This window comes from Aquarana catesbeiana, linkage group LG04, assembly GCF_042186555.1.
Source record: "Aquarana catesbeiana isolate 2022-GZ linkage group LG04, ASM4218655v1, whole genome shotgun sequence".
Taxonomy (NCBI): Eukaryota; Metazoa; Chordata; class Amphibia; order Anura; family Ranidae; genus Aquarana; species Aquarana catesbeiana.
Genome location: NC_133327.1, coordinates 241,312,309 through 241,333,355, shown reverse-complemented (window position 1 = coordinate 241,333,355; position 21,047 = coordinate 241,312,309). Strand labels below are relative to the sequence as shown.

At 47.0% G+C, this 21,047-nt stretch overlaps 1 protein-coding gene across 4 annotated transcripts in view; it reads right to left on the bottom strand.

The window, feature by feature from the left end:
- Positions 1–21,047, bottom strand: part of RFC4 (replication factor C subunit 4) — a 98,684-nt gene that overhangs the window by 69,877 nt on the left and 7,760 nt on the right. For all 4 annotated transcript variants that reach the window (XM_073626308.1, XM_073626305.1, XM_073626306.1 and 1 more), the window contains exon 2: positions 15,655–15,792. In XM_073626308.1, coding sequence (XP_073482409.1) covers positions 15,655–15,782 — 128 coding nt within the window. In that variant the 5' untranslated portion in view covers positions 15,783–15,792. The remainder of the gene's footprint in view (positions 1–15,654; positions 15,793–21,047) is intronic.

Sequence of the window (21,047 nt, the reverse complement as noted above, 5' to 3'; positions counted from 1 at the left end):
ATCGACTTTCCTTGATGAGTTTTCTGCCTGGCTACCCTACTTTCTCTCTTCGGATATTCCCACAATCCTTCTCGGTGATTTCAACATCCCTGCTAATACAAACACTCCCGCTACTTCTAAACTTCTTAGTCTAACCTCTTCATTTGACCTGAAGCAATGGGTACAGGCTTCTACTCACTCTGATGGCAACACCCTTGACCTTGTATTCTCCTACCTATGCACTCCATGCAACTTCTCAAACAATCCTTTTCCTCTCTCCGACCACCACCTTATTAGTTTCTCTCTCCCCCTGTCTTCCACCACCTTTCCCTCCAATCGCCTAACCATCACCCGTAGAAACTTTTGCACCTTCAACTCTTCTTTCCTCTATTCTGCTACTGACCACCTCTATGACAAAATCTCTCCCCTGTCCTGCCCCAAAGAAGCCATGTCCATCTACAATAAATCTCTGTCCTACACCCTGGACAAGCTCGCTCCCCTCACTACACGCAGAATCAGGCCTCGACCCCTACAACCCTGGCAAACAGATGACACTAAAATTCTCAAAAAACGTAGTCGCGCTCTTGAGCGTCTGTGGCACAAGACTAAGTCTCTCAAAGACTTCAACCAATACAAATCTGCCCTCCAAAAATACTATTCTTTCCTCCACACTGCCAAGCAAACCTATTTTACAACTCTTATTAACACCTTCTCATCCAATCCCCGTAAACTCTTCTCTACCTTCAACTCTCTACTTTGTCTTCCACCGCCTCCCCCCACTGACTTACTCACTGCCCAGGAAATCGCTAATCACTTCAAAAACAAGATTGATACAATCCGTGATGAAATCTCCACTCTACAGGTATCTCCCCCAGCTAAGACCCCATGTCAACAGGTACAACTGACACTCCCCCTATTCAAATCTGCTACTCCAGACGAAGTTGCTAAACTCCTTTCTATCGCCCACCTAACCACCTGTCCCCTGGACCCCATTCCCTCTCAAATGCTACGGTCACCCTCTGACCCCATCCTACTCTCTAACCCACATCTTCAATCTCTTCCTCACCTCTGGCATCTTCCTCGATGCTCTAAAACATGCACTGGTCACTCCCATACTCAAAAAGCCGTCCTTGGACCCTACGCCCTATCTCCTTGCTCCCCTTTTCCTCTAAACTCCTTGAACACCTGGTTTACAACCAACTGAGTGACCACCTCATTAAAAACAACCTTCTTGATCCCCTTCAATCTGGATTTCGCCCTCAACACTCCACAGAAACTGCTCTTTTAAAACTCACAAATGACCTACTAACTGCAAAAACCAAGGGACACTATTCTGTACTCCTACTTCTGGATCTTTCAGCTGCCTTTGACACAGTTGACCACCCCCTCCTCCTCAAAAAGCTTTACTCCCTCGGTCTCCGTGACTGCTCTTCAGTGGCTCTCATCCTACCTATCCCAACGCACCTTCAGTGTCATTTACAATTCTACTTCCTCCACTCCTCTTCGCTTCTCTGTCGGGGTCCCCCAAGGTTCTGTTCTTGGACCTCTTATTTTCAATCTACACCTCTTCCCTGGGTCAGCTGATAGCCTCTCACGGCTTTCAATATCATGTCTATGCTGATGACACACAAATCTATCTCTCCACCCCTCAACTCACTCCATCAGTCTCCTCACGCATCACTAACTTACTAACCGACATATCTGTATGGATGTCACACCACTTCCTCAAACTCAACTTGTCCAAAACCGAGCTTAGAATATTTCCTCCCCCATGTGCCTCTTCCCCTGACTTCTCTGTGAAGAGCAATGGCAAAAACATCCACCCGTCCCCACATGTCAGGGTGCTAGGTGTTATCCTAGATTCTGAACTCTCCTTTCAGCCCCACATCCAATCACTTTCCAAAGCTTGCCGCCTCAACATCTCTAAACTACGTCCCTTTCTAACCAGTGAAACCACAAAGCTCCTGATTCACTCCCTGGTTCTCTCTCGCCTTGACTACTGCAACTCACTCCTCATTGGCTTACCTTTAAATACTATCCCCCCTTCAGTCCATCATGAATGCGGCTGCCAGACTCATCCACCTTACAAACCGCTCAGTGTCTGCTACCCCTCTCTGCCAATCCCTCCATTGGCTACCACTCGCCCAACGAATTAAATTCAAAATACTAACAATAAATTACAAAGCCATCCACAACTGTGCCCCCAGCTACATCACTAACCTAGTCTCAAAATACCAACCTAATCGCCATCTCTGTTCCTCCCAAGATCTCCTGCTCTCTAGCTCCCTCATGACCTCCTCCCATATCCGGCTCCAGGACTTCTGCCGAGCCTCGCCCATCCTCTGGAATTCCCTACCCCAATCTGTCAGACTATCTCCAAATTTATCCACTTTTAGGCGATCCCTGAAAACTTTTCCTCTTCAGAGAAGCCTATCCTGCCTCAATCTAACAACTGCACTATTTTCTCCATTAGCACATCCCCCACAGCTATTACCCTTTTGTATAACTTGACCCTCCCTGCTAGATTGTAAGCTCTAACGAGCAGGGCCCTCGGATTCCTCCTGTATTGAATTGTATTGTACTTGTACTGTCTGCCCTAATGTTGCAAAGCGCTGCGTAAACTGTCGGCGCTATATAAATCCTGTATAATAATAATAATATTACACATAATAGTGTTTGCATGATTTCGCATACTTGTACCCCAAGGTGAACATTTTGATAATCGCTTTGTTCTCCGAATATTTATTTTTGTTTTATTTTTATGAACATGTTCTCAATTAATTTTTTCTATATTTACCATGATTTTTGAGGTCTTGTTTTAGCCATGATAAAGGGGGATGGTTTGGAATTGGTAATTGGAGGCATAGATATGATGTCCAATTCATACCGCTGCATTGATGGGCACAGGTCAGGCTGCACTGATTAAGTTGTTAATATTTATTTTTGTAACCTAATTCTGCATAAAACATTTAAGTGTAATCTCATGAGATATTTATGAGGGCTTTTTTAGGGGCAGGATTAGGGACGGGGCATGCTAGGGGTTGGGTGGGGAAACTGGTGGCGAGTAAGAGTTATGGCCTGGCTAGTAGCTCAGAACTTGAAATTTTGAGCCCTGGATATAACAATAACTTTTTGAAATAGCATTAAATAATAGATTAAAACTGCATCTGTTTATTGTAAAACTTGGGCTAGCTTTTTCTGCACCAATGCTCAATTCTGAGTCAAACTTGAGAGAAGCAGTGTACGGGGGCAGCAGGGTAAAGCTCAGCGAGTCAGGAGGGCACATTACATGGGATCAAAGCACCTTACATGGGATCAGGGCAAATGGCAGGGCAGTGGTAATTTCATTGGCAGAACAAAGCAGGGAAGCAGCTGTGATGAGTCCTCTGCTGCTGCGCTGTTCCCTGCCAGCACCTCCTCCAATTCTCCCTTTCTGTCTATCCTAGGTAATGTCACATACAAGCACCCAAGACAGACAGGATGGGAGAAGGGGCCAGTGGGGAGCTGCGCTGCACAGCTGTACAAACAAAACCACTTGCTTGTGTAGCTGTGCATGAGTCAGCAGAGGGATTTTTATCTACCTACCTGTCAGCTGCCTGTGACGTGTAGATCACCATGGAACCCTAGGGTTGAGATCCATTGACCTATACCCTAACTAGGAGGGTGCTACACCGATAAACAGTCCAACAGCCACATGAAGAAACTTACATTGCAGGCTGACAATGCTGCTGCTAATTGTGAGTTAATGGTGTAGCACTGCCAGCCAGCAACAGGAATGGTTGTCACGGGTAGATCCTAAGGTAAGAAACTGAAACAGAATCAGAAAAAATGATTCGCTTACGAAAACTGTATATAGGGACACATGTTGCCAAATCATGCACAGAAATAGATTTGGGGTTTACTTACACTTTAAGATAAATGTATAATGTCCTAAAAACGTATGTGTTTATAAATGTAATTATATATCCCATGATCACAACAGAATATACTTAATTCCCCCCCCCTAGCAGTACTTTGACTGCAACACTTGACAAACATAGCCAATATCAGAACATCTCTGCCTGTATATAAAAAAATTATCATGAAACAGCACAGCAAATCACTTGGAATAATGGGATTGTTGACTTACCATAAAATCCATTTCTCTGAGTTCATTGACAGACAGTGCTCCATTATTCAGAACAATAGGGTTATACCGCCCTCCTACAGGAGTAGGACACTAGGCAGAAAAAAAAAAAAAGGACTTGGCTACGCCTATGGGCAGTCCTAGGTGGTATAAAACCCCTCTCTACTACAGGCCTTCAGTTTAGTAACAAAGCAGTGTCAGAACTATTAAAACTCCCTAGATGGGTGGGTGCTGTGTCTGTCAATGAACTCAGAGAAATTTTATGGTAAGTAAAAAATCCCATTTTCTCTTTCGTTCATTGACAGACACAGCGCTCCATTATTCAGAACCATAGGGATCTCCCAAAGCAGTGCCAAACATGAGGGGTGGGACAACAAAAAAATCCCAAGGCTAACACAAGAGCCAACCAGGTAACAGGAGCTCAACAAAGAACAAGCTGGAGCCCAACCTGAACAATACTCCTTCAAGAGGGAATAGACCCTTTAAACAGTAGCCTGCAAAACCTTGTGGCCAAAAGAGGCATCCACAGATGCCAGCACATCCACTTCATAGAACGTTGTGAAAGTGTACACAGACGACCAGTGGCCACCTTGCAAACCTGCCCAATGAACGCCGGATGACAGAAGGCCCAAGAAGCACTATGCGCCCGAGAAGAATGCACCGTAACAGGGAAAGGGGAAACCCGATCCCCGACAGAATAGGCCAGAGTCATCATCTGTCTGATCCATCCAGAAACGGTTGTAGAAGAAGCAGACAGCCCCTTTCTTGGCCCCTCCGTGATCACAGCGATTCTGACCTCCAAAAAGACTCAGTGGCTACCAAAATACTTCCAAATCCCCCAAACCAGATCCAGGGCAGATAAGGCAAATTCCTTAGGATGTGTTGACCAGGGACACAAGGAAGGCAACACAATGTCCTTATTCAAAAGGAAATCCGAGGAAGGAGCGATGGAAAAGGGCGAGGAACCACATTGACCTAGTGTAACACTGGGTAAGGTGTATGACAAGATAACACCACCATTTCCGACACCCTGCGAGCAGAGGTGATAGTCACCAAGAGGCCACCTTCCAAAACAGAGTAAGCAGTGGAATCTCCAGAATATTTTTAGAGAGAGGCTTCTGGAGAACCAAAATCACCAAGTTCAGATCCTACGGTGGTAGAAGACAACGCACCGCTGGAAACAGACGTCGAACCCCTTGAATAAAAAAGGTACGCACCAGGAAGTGCGAGACCAGGGAATGCTGAAGACCACCCAGGCAGACACCTGGCCCTTGATGGTACTGGAGGCCCATTCCTGCTCAACCCCCTGTAAAGGGAGGTCGGAATAGGAGCCACCGAGAAAGAACGAGGATGAATGTCCAGTGACTTACACCAGGATATATGCGCTTTCCATATCCAGAGGTAGAACCTCCTAGAGGTAGACTCCCTAGCCATCAGCAGCATTGGAACTGCAGCACCTGGCTCATCACAGCCAGGCCATTAAAACCAGCGGCTCTAAAGCAGGATAGAAGAACGGCCCTTGGGACAGTAGATCCTCCCTGAGAGGCAGTCACCAAGGAACGTTGGTGACCAGGTGCACCCGATCGGTGTACCCAGACCGACGGGACCCATCCGGAGCCAACAGAATGACCGGAATCCCCGCACCCGTGATCCTGCGCAAAAGCCACAGCAGAAGCTGGAGAGGAGGAAAGGCATAGAGCAAATGTTACCAGCCCTATGGGCCACTGGAGCGATTGAGGTGCCCACCAGAGGATCCCGTGACCTTGCCAGAAACCTTGGTACTGTCCTGTTGAGCCAGGACGCAAAACAGATCTACCTCAGGAGTGCCCCATCGGAGTCATATCCGATGAAACGAGGCCCGGTGAAGGGCCCACCCCGTGGCCCAACCCTAGCCGACTGAGGCATCTGACTGTCAGTATTCCACTCCTGGAATGTGTACGTCGGCGAGGACCGGAACGGGACGTTCTGCCACCGGAGGATACTGACAACTGCCAGGGCTGCCAACACCCTATTTGTCCCACCCTGGTGATTGATATAACCCACCGCCATTGCATTGTCCGACTGGATCCATACCGGGAGCCCCCGAAGTCGATCCGTCCATGATCCAGACAAAGTCTGATCACTCAAAGTTCCAGGATATTGCTTGGTAGTCCAGATTTTACCAGCGTCCCACGACCCTGAGCAAAGCTCAGTCCCAGGACATCTCCCCACCTGGACAGACTGGCATTGGTGGTCACCCTGTTCAATATAAGGGAAGAAAGGATTTACCCCATGAAGAACCAGAGAGTGAAGCCACCAGACAGGGAACCTTTGGTTTCCTGGCCCAGCCAAATCCGATTGTCGAGAGATGTCGGGCACTTGTCCAATTATGCAAGGATCTCCCTGAAGGGAGCTTGTATGGAACTGTGCAAATGGAATCGCCTCAAAAAAGGTAGATATCATCAGACCCAAACACCCACATGCAGGTCCGCAGGGAGACCCACCTGCCGGACAACAGTAAATGAAAAAACGCAGGATGCAACTTCTGGAGTTTGTCCAGAGGAAGAAACACTCTGGCCAGAGCTGAAGCCCGGGTCAGGCTCAGATAATCTAATGTTATGGAAGGGTCCAAAGCAGACTTCAGATAGTATAGAAGCCAACTGAATCTGTCAAAGTCTGTATAGGAGCTACGTTGCCCCTCGGGGTACGGGACGTACCATGCCCTCCATCTTTTGGACTGTGAACAGGTTTGAATAAAACCCCTGAAGCTGTTCCCGACACGGTAACTGGGAAAATCACACTCTGAAGCAACAGGGCTTGCACAGTCCCACGTGGAGAACAGCAAACGGTCCGGCGACAGACGCACATTGGAAGCAAAAAAAAGTTTTGGGGAACAAGGCTGGAAAACCATCTTGTAACCGGACAAAATCAAGACACGTAATGATGTCACCCAGGGTAGCCCCCCACAACACATGTCTAAGCACCACTGCGGAAACAGAAAGCTCAGCAACCAGGGGAACCGCGGCCAAGACGCATAGCAGACTAACTGCAGAACCTAGACCAACAGGTCCACCAATGCAGCAAAGGCATGGGAATTCTGCTCCCCCTCTAGATACATCAGCTGGATCTTTAGAAGCCAGAGATTCCTCTATTGGAATCATGGTTGTCTTGAGCAGCTTGAGACGGGGGGGGTCCACTACTGGCGGACCAGTCCACTTCTGAAGGAGGAGCTCCTCAAATGGGTACCTCATAGCAAGCGTTTTCGGAAGCACAAAGGGCAATTTGGACACTCCCAGTCTTCATGGATAAATTTGACAAAATAAGAGGGAGAAGGGAACACTTTCGCAGCTTAAGACGGCTTATGGGTGCCAAAGGGGAACCAGTTCTCCACCGCAGCCACCGCTACATCCCCCATCTTGAAAGGTTCCCACACAGATGTAATAAGTGCGACAACAGCACAGGGAGCGTGGCCACCAACCCCGCAAGGTGGGCCACATCCGTGGCAGTAGAGCCAAATATAGGATTGTTTGAGACAGAGGAGGTAGGGTTTACTAGGCTATATGCATTAGCACCACAACAAAAAACTCAGAAGGGGGCCACCAACTGAGACCCCCACCACCTGAGGCCCCACATAGGGGAGCCAACCGATACCACCCACAGGGGGCACCGCTGAGGCCCCTCACAGGGAGCGGCCAGGAGCACCCACGCCGGGCCCTCCAAAACGAGATCGCCCTCAGAGCTCCCACAGTGCCGAACCTCTGGTAGGGGGGCAGCCATGAGGCCTAGCAGGCCGCAAAAGCCGCAGCCTAAATTTTCAGCCTCCTGCTGCTAGTGTGCGGCCAGCGGGGGGACCAGACCGATCCGAGCCACTGAACGGAGAGCGGACACCCAAAAACGGAAAACAGCAGCGTCCGCCACCCGCCCACCCAGTGCCCGGTCTGTAGGCTGCAAACCTGCGGTCCTCCAATCGCGGATGTCCAGTCACCCGCCTCCCAGGCCCAACCACTGCAGCAGGTGGGCCAAAGAGATACCCCTCCAGTAGCAACCCCAAGGGTGGAGGGGGGGGGCATTGTGTCCCAAAAGCACCTAGGCCAGAAGCCTAGGCCTCACCCAGGAAGGTAGGGAAGGGGTGGAGGAGAACCCCGGAGGGACTAACCACCCCAGGGAGTACCCACGCCCAACACCATGTCCAGGGAAGGAGAGGAGGGGGCCCCATACTTACCGATCCAGCAAAGCATGCGGGTAACGCTCCCAGACAGATCCCTTCGCCACCGAAGTGGAGGGGCTGTCAGCCATGAGGAACGCTGCGACTCAGGCCGAGACCCAGTCGCATACAACCTCGTGAGACGTTTAACTCGCAGGGCCAACCCCCGTCCAGTGGGGCTATGTCGCAGCCGACCTAGCACGTAGCTGCGGTCTGCACGTGCTCGCTGGCCAGACTGGGGAGACCACTGGGTCTTAGTGTCCAGCCCAGCAGTTGATTGTAGATCTCACCGGAAAAAAATCCAGGAAAAAAGAAAATAAACAAAAAAATTCCCAAGACTAGAGATCCCAGCAGGGAACTAGGTCCCGACTCCTGACTAGGCAGAAAAAACCGAAGGCCTATAGCAGAGAGGGGGGTGTATACCACCTAGGACTGCCCATAGGCGTAGCCAAGTCTTTTTAGGCCAAGTCTGCCTAGTGTCCTACTCCTGTAGGGGGCGGTATAACCCTATGGTTCTGAATAACGGAGCGCTGTGTCTGTCAATGAATGAAAGAGAAATAAAAGATTTTTTTAAAGCACACATACAAATACGTGCTCAGCGTCATATCCAGAGGTTGTCTTTGGGAAATAGATGTATGAGTGCTGCCAGCATTGCTGCAGAGGTTGAAGGGGTGGGGGGTCAGCCTATCAGTGCTCAGACCATACGCCGCACACTGCATCAAATTGGTCTGCATGGCTGTCGTCCCAGGAAGAAGCCTCTTCTAAAGGTGATGCATAAGAAAGCAAACAGTTTGCTGAAGACAAGCAGACAAAGCACATGGATTATTGGAACCATGTCCTGTGATCTGATGAGATCAAGATAAACTTATTTGGTTCAGATGGTGTCAAGCGTGTGTGGCGGAAACCAGGTGAGGAGTACAAAGACAAGTGTGTCTTGCCTACAGTCAAGCATGGTGGTGGGAGTGTCATGGTCCGGGGCTGCACGAGTGCTGCCGGCACTGGGAAGCTACAGTTCATTGAGGGAAGAATGAATGCCAACATGTACTGTGACAAACTGAAGCAGAGCATGATATCCTCCCTTCAGAGACTGGGCCGCAGGGCAGTATTCCAACATAATAACCACCCCAAACACACCTCCAAGATGACCACTGCCTTGCTAAAGAAGCTGAGGGTAAAGGTGATGGACTGGCCAAGCATGCCTCCAGACCTAAACCCTATTGAGCATCTGTGGGGCATCCTCAAACGGAAGGTGGAGGAGTGCAAGGTCTCTAACATCCACCAGCTCAGTGATGTCGTCATGGAGGAATGGAAGGGGAATCCAGTGGCAACATGTGAAGCTCTGGTGAACTCCATGCCCAAGAGGGTTAAGGCAGTGCTGGAAAATAATGTTGGCCACACAAAATATTGACACTTTGGGCCCCATTTGGACATTTTCACTTAGGGGTGTACTCACTTTTGTTGCCAGCAGTTTAGACAATGTATTTTGAGGGGACAGCAAATTACACTGTTATACAAGCTTTACACTCACTACTTTACATTGTAGCAAAGTGTAATTTCTTCAGTGTTGTCACGTGAAAAGATAAAATTTACAAATGTACTCTATTTGGGGTAATGGTATTGAGAAAATCTATCCAGTATACCTCACGTTTTCTGAGAATTAATTCTCGATCACCCCCTCTCCTATTTTTATTAATCCCTTCCAATACCATATACTTTAGTTGGGAAATAGCTAGACATTTTATTTCCCAACTAAAGTATATGGTATTGGAAGGGATTATTAATAAAAATAGAAGAGGAGGTGATTGAGAATCAATTCTCAGAAAATGTGGTATACTGGATAGATTTGTACTGGTTTAAAACATAGATTCAATATGTGGTGATATCCATATGTATGTATTTTGACAGACTAATAAAGTAATGGATCCCGATTAAAGTTGTGAAAGTGTTTAAAACCTCATGAATTATATTATTATTATACAGGATTTATATAGCACCAACAGTTTGCGCAGCGCTTTACAACATGGGGGCAGACAGTACACTTACAATACAAATCAATACAGGAGGGATCAGAGGGCCCTGCTCGTTAGAGCTTACAATCTAGAAGGGAGGGTCAAGAGGAAACAAAAAGGTAATAACTGTGGGGGATGAGCTGATGGAAAAAATGAAAATACAGTTGTTAGGTGTGGGTAGGATAGGCTTCTCTGAAGGGTTTTCAGGGATCGTCTGAAAGCTAATAGAGTAAGAGATAAGCAGACAGATTGGGGTAGGGCATTCCATAGTAGGGATGAGCTGAACACCCCCCTGTTCGGTTCGCACCAGAACATGCGAACAGGAAAAGAGATGAAGAGAAGAGCGGGAGCCTCCCCTCATGCCATGGGTGCGGAGCGGCCCGAGGAGAAGAAGATAGAAGACGCCGCGGAGGAGATGCTGGACGAGAACACCGGAGGAAGAACCAGAAGAGCCGGAAGAACCAGAAGAGCCAGAAGAAGAAGATGAAGGAAGATAGAAGAAAGAAGAAGCATTTAAATAAAGGAATAGTCAAAAACTGTCTCTTGTCATTTTTAACATTTTTGACAGATTTTTAGTGAAATGGTAGGGGTACTTTTGTACCCCCTTACCATTTCACACGGGGGGGAATCTGGGGGTCCCCTTGTTAAAGGGGGCTTCCAGATTCTGATAAGCCCCCCGCCCGCAGACCCCCACACTCACTGGCCAGGGTTGTGGGGATGAGGCACTTGTCCTCATCAACATGGGGACAAGGTGTTTCGGGGGGCTACCCCAATGCACCCTCCCAATGTGATAAGGGTCTGGTATGGATTTTTGGGGGGACCCCACACCTTTTTTTTTTTTTTTAAATTTTGGCACAGGGTTCCCCTTAAAATCCATACCAGACATGAAGGGCCTGGTATGGAATTTAGGGGGACCCCCACATCATTTTTTTTTTTCAAATTTTGGTTCGGGGTTCCCCTGTGGGGAATTCCCATGCCGTTTTTATCAATGAACTTTTATGTGTATTGTCGGACCGGCAATGCAATAGCCGCGAATAGTTTTAAATGACTTTTTCCTTTGAAATGTCATTTTGCTGTCAGACTGTTCTAAACATGGGAAACATGTGCCCCTTTACAGGCATACTATAGACACCCCCTTAGCTACGAAATTTAAAGGGATATTACACTTTTATTGTTTGACTTTAAGCATTATTAAAATCACTGCTCCTGAAAAAACGTCCGTTTTTAAAACTTTTTTTTGCATTGATCCATGTCCCCTGGGGCAGGACCCAGGTCCCCAAATACTTTTTATGACAATAACTTGCATATAAGCCTTTAAAATTAGCACTTTTGATTTTCCCCATAGACTTTTAAAGGGTGTTCCGCGGCATTCGAATTTGCTGCGAACACCCCAAATTGTTCGCTGTTCGGCGAACTTACGAACAGCCGATGTTCGAGTCGAACATAAGTTCGACTCAAACTCGAAGCTCATCCCTATTCCATAGGATAGGAGAGGCTTTGGAAAAGGCCTGGAGGCGAGCATGGGAGGAGGTGACAAGGGAGCTAGAGAGCAGGAGGTCTTGAGAGGAACAAAGAAAGCGAGTAGGTTGGTATTTAGAGACTAAGCTAGTGATGTAGCTGGGGGCGAAATTGTGGATGGCTTTGTACAAAGTTGTTAGAATTCTGAATTTAATTCTTTGTCTGAGCGAAAGCCAGTGGAGGGATTGACAGAGAGCAGTGGCAGACACAGAGCGATTGGTAAGGTGGATGAGTCTGGCAGCGGCATTCATAATGGATTGAATAGGTGATAGACTGTGTAGAGGTAAGCCAATGAGAAGGGAGTTGCAGTAGTCAAGGCGAGAGATGACCAGCGAGTGAATTAAGAGCTTTGTTGTGTCATTGCTTAGAAAGGGGCGTATTTTAGAGATGTTGCGGGGGGTTGAGGCAAAAGGATTTGGACAGTGATTGGATGTGTTGCTTGAAGGAGAGTTCAGAGTCTAGGACTACACCTAGAACCTTGGCATGTGGGGATGGGCTTATAGTTGTGCCATCGATTTTGACAGAGAGATCAGGGGAAGAGGCATATGGGGGAGGAAAAATTATAAGTTCGGTTTTGGCTAGATTGAGTTTGAGGAAGTGGTCTGACATCCAGACTGATATATCTGAGAGTAAATTAGTTATACGTGAGGAGACAGAGGGAGTGAGCTGAGGGGTAGAGAAATAGATTTGGGTGTCGTCAGCGTAGAGGTGGTATTGGAAGCCATGGGAGGCTATCAGTTGACCCAGGGAGGCGGTGTAAATTGAAAAGAGTAGAGGTCCAAGAACAGAACCCTGAGGGACCCCAACAGAGAAAGGGAGAGGAGAGGAGGAAGTAGAGTTATAAGAAACGCTAAAGGTGCAGTTGAATAAGTAGGAAGAGAACCAGCGAAGTGTACAGTCACGGAGACCAAAGGCGTGTAGTTTCTTGAGGAGGAGGGGGTGGTCAACCGTATCAAAGGCAGCAGAGAGGTCCAGAATAGGAGTACAGAATAGTGTCGATTGGTTTTGGCCGTTAGTAGATCGTTTGTTAGTTTTAGTAGAGCAGTTTCTGTGGAGTGTTGAGGACGAAGTCCAGACTGAAGGGGATCAAGAAGGCCATTATGAGCGAGGTGGACGCTCAGTCTGTTGTAGACCAGACATTTGAGGAGTTTGGATAAGAAGGGGAGCAAGGAGATGGGACGTAGGTTGTTAAGACTGGATGGGTCCAGTGAGGGCTTTTTAAGTATGGGTCTGACAAGTGCATGTTTTAGAGAGTTAGGGAAGATGCCTGAAGAGAGGGAGAGATTGAAGATGTGGGTTAGAGAGTGTAGCATAGGGCCAGAGGGTGAACGTAGCATTTGTGAGGGAACAGGATCCAGAGGGCAGGTGGTAAGGGGGACATTAGCTAGTAGCTTAGCAACTTCGTCTGTAGTGGTGGAGTTGAAAAGGGAAATAAGGATTGTGCCTGTGGGCATGAAGTGCAAAGCGTGGAGGGTGTCGGCACAGTAGAGATCTCCGCGCGAATAATATCAATCTTCTGTTTGAAGTGACTGGCGATCTCCTGGGCAGTGAGTGAGTTGGCGGGTGGAGGACGAAGTAGAGAGTTGAAGGTGGAGAAGAGTTGACGGAGACAGGATGATAAGTTGCTAATGAGAGTGGTAAAATAGTCCGGTTTTGGCAGAGAGGAGGCTGGAATTGTATTTTTGGAGGGCAGATTTATATTGGTAGAAATCTCTCTGGAACTTAGTCTTACGCCACAGGCGCTCAAGAGCACGACTACGTTTTTTCAGACTTCTAGTATCATCTGTTTGCCAAGGTTAAAGGGGTCTGGGCTTGATTCTGTGTGTAGTGAGGGGGGCCAGTGAGTTCAGTGAGGCTAGAAGTGAAGCGTTATACACAGAAGTGGCTAGGTTGGTGCAGGATAGGGGTGAGATTTTGTCATAGAGGTTGTTGATAGAGTAGAGAAGAGAAGGGTTGAGATGACGTAGGTTTCTGCGGGTAACTTTAAGGTGGTTGGAGGGAGAGGAGGTGAAGGAAAGGGAGAGAGTGAAACTAATAAAGGTGGTGATCAGAGAGAGGCAATGGATAGTTAGAGAGGTTGCATGGAGTGCAAAAGGTGAGAGAACACGAGGTCAAGGATATTGCCTTCTGAGTGAGTTGGAGCATGCATCCACTGCTTAAGGTCGAATGAGGATGTTAGGCTAAGAAGTTTGGAAGTGGAAGGAGTGTTAGTATTAATAGGGATGTTGAAGTCCCCGAGAATGATTGTGGGGATTTCAGAAGAAAGAAAGTAGGGTAGCCAGGCAGAGAAGTCTTCAAGAAAGGTTGTAACTGGTCCAGGGGGCCTGTAGATCACAGCTATCCTTAGAGAAATTGGAGTGAAAAGACGAATGCAGTGTGCTTCGAAAGAGGAGAGTGACAGAGAGGGAGGTGGCTGAAGTACCTGAAAGGTGCTATGTGGGGCTAGAAGGATTCCGACACCTCCTCCCTTACGTCCGCTGGATCTGGGGGAGTGAGTCCAGAGAAGACCACCATGGGATAGGGCAGCAGAAGATGCAGTGTCGGATTCCTGGAGCCAGGTTTCGGTAATGGCGAGTAGGTTAAAGGAGTTGGCAATAAAGAGGTCATGGAGAGAGGTGAGTTTGTTGCAGACAGAGCGGGAGTTCCAAAGGGCACAAGAGAAAGGGAGTCTGGTCTTGGGAAGAATAGAAATGGGAACTAAATTGTGTGGATTGCGGCTGCTGCCAGAGGGTGCAGGGTGATGGGTGCATGGGGTACAGTTAAATGATGGAGGCCCAAGGTTTGGGGATATATCTCCAGAGGTTAGGAGAAGCAAGAGGGTGAGAGAGGTAATATGGGAGTGGGATTTATATGAAGGGACATGCCCCAGGGTCTTGGAGATTTTTAGTGTGTGTGGATTTAGAATTAGCAGGAGTTGGTGGGTGCAGTAATAAGGACAGGACAGAAGTGAGGGTGATATATATATGCTGTGGGGGGGGGGAGAGGGGTGAAGGAGAGATAGTTTTAGGATGGAGGACAGAGTTGTCAAAAGCAGTGGTAGAGAATGCATGTTACAAGGAAAAAGAGCTAAAGGAGTAAACAAGTTCACCTGATGTCTGTTGCTGTTTTTCAAAGTGTTAATCTTGTGTCCCTTCGCTTTGTGCATTCGCTGAAGTACAGAGTCAGAAGTGCATTCCACTTATAGAAATCGCAACTTTGAGAAAGAGCCAAGTTGCAAATGTGTACCCCCTGCAAATGCTTCCCCCAAGAGAAGCTTATATATATACTGATAGGGGTAGGGTGTGGGTGGATTTCAATTAGCAATCAAGAGGTTATAAAGCTTGGCTGGTTATCAGGGCAAAATTCTTAAGTCAGAAACAGACTGAGAATTTGTCTGAGATGTTAGATGTGCTTTTGATCTGATGATCTTCAAACATCTGATTATGTAATTTCTTGAATAATTGATTAATATTTTAAGTGCAGCAATCCGTTGGACTTTAATATATATATTAGACAATTTTATTTTTTAGTTTGGATAGTGGGGAAGAACTACTGTCACATTTTACTACTGTTTAGGGCTACTTTGAAAAGATTATCCTCCCTTCCTATTCTTGGGATATTTTGCCAGGCAGAAATGGGAGGGAAGGGAAAATCTGCAACAGAGAACAGACAACAATAAAAAGCTGGTAGGGGTTCTAGTATTCCCCTACTTAAGTTGCAATAAATGCATTTTTGCTTCTGTTGGTGTTCTTAACCCTCTGCATTCTATCCAAAACTAAAATAAGTTCTGGCCACAGATAAACTTTAAATAAGCTACCAAGATGCTTTACTTAAGAAGTATAAAAGGTAAAATGCATTACTATTTTTCCACCCATGGGACAGGTTTAGGTTTCTTCCCATCACTGGTATTTCCGGAACTGGTTGCAGAAGTTTTCTCTTTGAGTGGCTTGGTGCTTATAGATGTACCTCCTTTTAGAAATGCCTGCATGTTTTTTCAGCTGAAAAATACATAGAGATAGATAATTACTAATCAAAAGTAACCAAATATTCAGCAACATTAGAAAGCGAACACCTTGGATGTTGGGCCCTTCTATGCATCTAGGCTGTGAAAAAGTCTCATATGTGGTATCCCTATACCTGTGAGGCATAGCAGAATGTGTTTTGGGGTGTAATTCTAAATATGCCTATGCCATGTGTGAGAAATAACTTGTTAGAATAGCAACTTTGTGAAAAAAAAAGTTATTTAATTTCGTAATTTTCCAAAAAATGTGACAAAAAACTCATGAAGCCACTTACTAAATACCTTGGACTGTCTACTTTCCAAAAAGGGTCATTTGGGAATATTTGTACTGTTTTGATTTCTTGAGGCTTGAAAAAGCCAGTTTTCATATAGATTAGGGATGCACCACTATATCAGCCGAAAACAGGGTTATCTGCGTTTTGCCAATAGGAAAAAAAAAGTGCCAATAATGGCCAAAAAAACACATGGGATTGTGCCGTGATTTTCATAGGTCATGTGACTAAAAAACCGAACAAACTGAAAAAGGCAACACGCGTTTTCAATGCGTTTCAATGGGGAGGTGTGTTACAACGCAATTGACCGGTGTGAAGACATACATTGAATTTAAAGAGAATATAAACCTGATTCATGAAATTTGACCTAAGCACATATATCCGTAGTGTTTTCTTATCTCTCTCCAAAGCACTAAGTCCTGTGTCTTTCTGTTGTTTCGTTGCTCTGTTATCAGCATGATAACTTCTGACAAGTTCTCCATCAACCAAGATAAAACCAGCCTGAAATTTGTGTTGTGGGAGGTTGCTATAAATAGATTAGCAGACAGCTTGCCTTCTCACAGCAGAGCTCTGCACATTCCTTCCTTCCCCTATTTAGAGTGGGGGTGTGTGCCTTTCCTCCAATCAGCTGTCTTGGCTGTATGCCAAGAATCCAATCCCAGTGCTGAACAGGAAGAGAACATCTCTAACAGGGCCTGCACTTTCTAAACGGTATATAAAGCTTCAGACAGTAGATATGTATGTAAAACTTATGTAGTTAGATTTGTTTCATCCCTGTGTATCATCCGAGGCTGTTCACTTCACTGGGTATATGTGAGGGTTTATATCCACTCTAACTGCTTGCTGCCCGCCCACCGTCAAATAACGGCGGGGCGATGCAGCTCTAATTCTGGGATAACATCATATGACGGCGTCCCAGAACGGCCGCGCCGTGTTGCTAGGACATGGAGCGACCCCGATCTCTGTAAAGAGCCGCATCCGCGGCTCTTTAACCATGTGATTGGCTGTGTCCAATCACATGCCGGTAATCGGCTCTCCACGCCTCACACTGACAGAGTGTGAGGAGGAGAGCCGATCAGTGGCACTCCTTACAGGGGGACATCTAGGGATGTAATCAGGGCACTGATCATTAGTGCCCCGATTACAAGAAATACAGTGTCACAAAACAGTGCCCACCAATGCCAGCATACAGTGCCCACCAGTGGCAGCAATCAGTGCCACCAATCAGTGTCCATTAGCGATGCCAGTCAGTGCTGGCAATCAGTGCTGCCCATCAATGTCCATCACTGCTGTCGATCAATGCCCATCAGTGCCACACATCAGTGCCCATCTGTAGCGCCTATTCGTGCCCAGTGCCACCCAACAGTGCTCACCAGTGCCACATATCAGTGCGGCATATTAGTGCCTCCTAGAGCTGCACAATCGTTAATCGTGATCTCGATTCACCTCCCCTGAGATCTCTCCTGCAGAGGTTGCCGATTCTTTCATATAACAAGTGGAGAGACTTTATCTGCTCACTCAGCTGTCAAAAGAAAGCATCCAAGCATTCTGCCAAGTCTTTAACTTGATACATTTTAACTAAGCTTCCTTCTTAGATCAAAGGGAAAGAACTTCTGTGTAAATAAGTCTGCCAAGTTTTCAACAACATATAAATGCAGGAAGTTTAACCACTTAGTGAGTCTAAATCTTTTTCTGACACTTAGTCCTCATGCACACGGACGTTTTTACAGCTGCTTTTTTGAGCTTTTTTTGCAGCTTAAAAAGGTCTGTCTATGTTAGTCTATGGCTTCATGCCCACCTAGGCGTTTTTGAGCTGCAAGTGGCATAGGCGTTTTTAAGCTGTAAAAAAAACCCAGGACCAGTGGGTTCTGAAAGACGTTTTTCAGCTGTAAAAACGCTCTAACGCTGAAAAACGCTGAAAAACGCTCAAAAACGTCATTCACCAACGTTTTTTAGCGTTTTTGATCCATTGGAAAAAAAAAAAAAAATTTGAAAAAAAAAAAAAACCACTCAAAAACGCTAACGCGGAAAAACGCTCAAAAACGCTATTGCAAAAACGCTGAAAAAAGTAAAAAAAAAATCACTGCAAAGATACCGGCGTTTTCATAACGTTTTTTTAACAGCCTGTGTGCATGAGGGCTTAAGTTAAAATCAATATTTTTTTAAAATCAATATTCTTGAGCTTTTCATGGGGTTTTTTTGTTTTGTTTTAACGCAAAAGTGCTTCAAAAACTATTAAAAAGTCAAAATATATATATATATATATATATATATATATATATATATATATATATATATATATATATATATATATATATATATATATATATATAGTTTTTTGTTTTTAAACTGTCCATTTCGCTTTTCGGTTAAGTGCATCCTGGGTTTTCAGTCCAGAATTTTCCATTTTGGTGCACCACACACAAATTACATACAAATACATACATTTTCTGCAGATTTTTGTCTTCAGATTTACAAAACCATGTAGTGCAACGGCCTGCCTGATTTCATACAAATTGAAACTCTTAAGGTTTGACCTCATATTATATGGTTTGGGTAAATCTGAAGACAAAAATCTGCATAAAATCTAATAGTGTGTATGGGGCTTAACTCTCCACAGAGAGTTATATGAGGTGGCACTGATGGGCACTGGGCAGATTTAACAAAACCATATAATATGAGGTCAAACCTTAAAGCCCCTTTCACACTTACACGACTTGTCCCACGATTTTGTACTGCAAAATCGTATGACAAGTCATTCTCCATGATTTTCAATGACTACCATTCATATTGGCACGACTTTAAGTCGTGCCGACTTGAAAGTAGTCCCTGCACTACTTTGGTCCAACTTCTATGCGAGTTGTACTCCATAGACCTCAATGTTAAACCCTCAAGTAGCATGCAAATCGTACCTTAATAATATAGACACAATTTCAGTACGACTTTGTAAGCACAAGCCTGGCTCGCTGATCGGGAAAGGAAAACTATTTTTTCCTTTCGCGATGAGCGACAGGCAGTGCTGACAACTGTCTGGTATGAATCATGAGGGGGAACTCCGCGCCAAGTTTTAAATGAAAAAACGGGCGTGGGTTCCCCCCAGGGGCATACCAGGCCCTTAGGTCTGGTATGGATCTTAAAAGGGAACCCCCTACGCCAAAAAATCAGCGTGGGGTCCCCCCCAAAATTCATACCAGACCCTTATCCGAGTACGCAGCCCAGCCAGTCAGGAATGGGGGTGGGGACGAGCGAGCGCCCCCCTCCCCCTCCTGGACCGTACCAGGCCGCATGTCCTCAACATGGGGGGTGGGTGCTTTGGGGCATGGGGGGCACCCTGCGGGTCCCCCCACCCCAAAAGCACCTTGCCCCCATGTTGATGAGGACAGGGGCCTCTTCCCGACAACCCTGGCCGTTGGTTGTCGGGGTCTGCGGGCGGGGGGGGGCTTATCGGAATCCGGGAGCCCCCTTTAATAAGGGGGCCCCCAGATCCCGGCCCCCCACCCTTTGTGAATGAGTATGGGGTACATCGTACCCCTACCCATTCACCTAGGGAAAAAAGTGTTAATAAAAAAAAAACACACTACACAGGTTTTTAAAGTAATTTATTAGACAGCTCCGGGGTCTTCTTCCGACTTCGGGGGTCTCTCCGGCGTCTCCTCCCGGTGTCCTGATCTTCTGCCGGCTCCTCCGCTATCTTCTGCAGCTCTATTGCTAGCGGTGGCCCGGACTTCTGCCTTCTTCTTTTCTTCCAATGTTGACACGACGCTCTCCGGCTGCAATGCTCTCTGAGCGCTCCGCAATGGACTTATATAGGCGGTGACCCCGCCCCCTTATGAGGTCACTGTCCCGGGGCATGCTGGGACTGTGCTATAATAAGGGGGCGGGGTCAACATCACCCGGTGACCACGCCCCCTTATGACGGCACAGTCCCAGCATGCCCCGGGACAGTGACCTCATAAGGGGGCGGGGTCACCGCCTATATAAGTCCATTGCGGAGCGCTCAGAGAGCAGTGACCTCATAAGGGGGCGGGGTCACCGCCTATATAAGTCCATTGCGGAGAGCTCAGAGAGCATTCCGGCCGGAGAAAGAGTCGTGTCAACATTGGAAGAAAAGAAGAAGGCAGAAGGTCGGGCCACCGCTAGCAATAGAGCTGCAGAAGATAGCGGAGGAGCCGGCAGAAGATCAGGACACCGGGAGGAGACGCCAGAGAGACCCCCAAAGTCAGAAGAAGACCTCGGAGCTGTCTAATAAATTACTTTAAAAACCTGTGTAGTGTGTTTTTTCATTTACACTTTTTTCCCTAGGTGAATGGGTAGAGGTACGATGTACCCCATACTCAGTCACAAAGGGTGGGGGGCCGGGATCTAGGGGCCCCCTTATTAAAGGGGGCTCCCGGATTCCGATAAGCCCCCCGCCCGCAGACCCCGACAACCAACGGCCAGGGTTGTCGGGAAGAGGCCCTTGTCCTCATCAACATGGAGACAAGGTGCTTTGGGGTGGGGGGCCCGCAGAGCGCCCCCATGCCCCAAAGCACCCACCCCCCATGTTGAGGGCATGCGGCCTGGTACGGTCCGGGGGGGGGCGCTCGCTCGTCCCCATTCCTGACTGGCTGGGCTGCGTGCTCGGATAAGGGTCTGGTATGGATTTTGGGGGGACCCCATGATGATTTTTCGTAGGGGGTTCCCCTTAAGATCCATACCAGACCTAAGGGCATGGTATGCCCCTGGGGGGGAACCCACGCCCGTTTTTTATTTAAAATTTGGCGCGATGTTCCCCCTCATGATTCATACCAACTACTGTATGTTTTCATTTGTTAATGCCAAAGTTGTGGCAAAGTCGTACAAAGTAGTACTGCTCCCAAATCGCAGTAAAATCGCGCGACTTTGAAGTCGTATAAGTGTGAAAGGGGCCTAAGAGTTTCAATTTGTATGCAATCAGGCAGGCCCTTGCAATACATGGTTT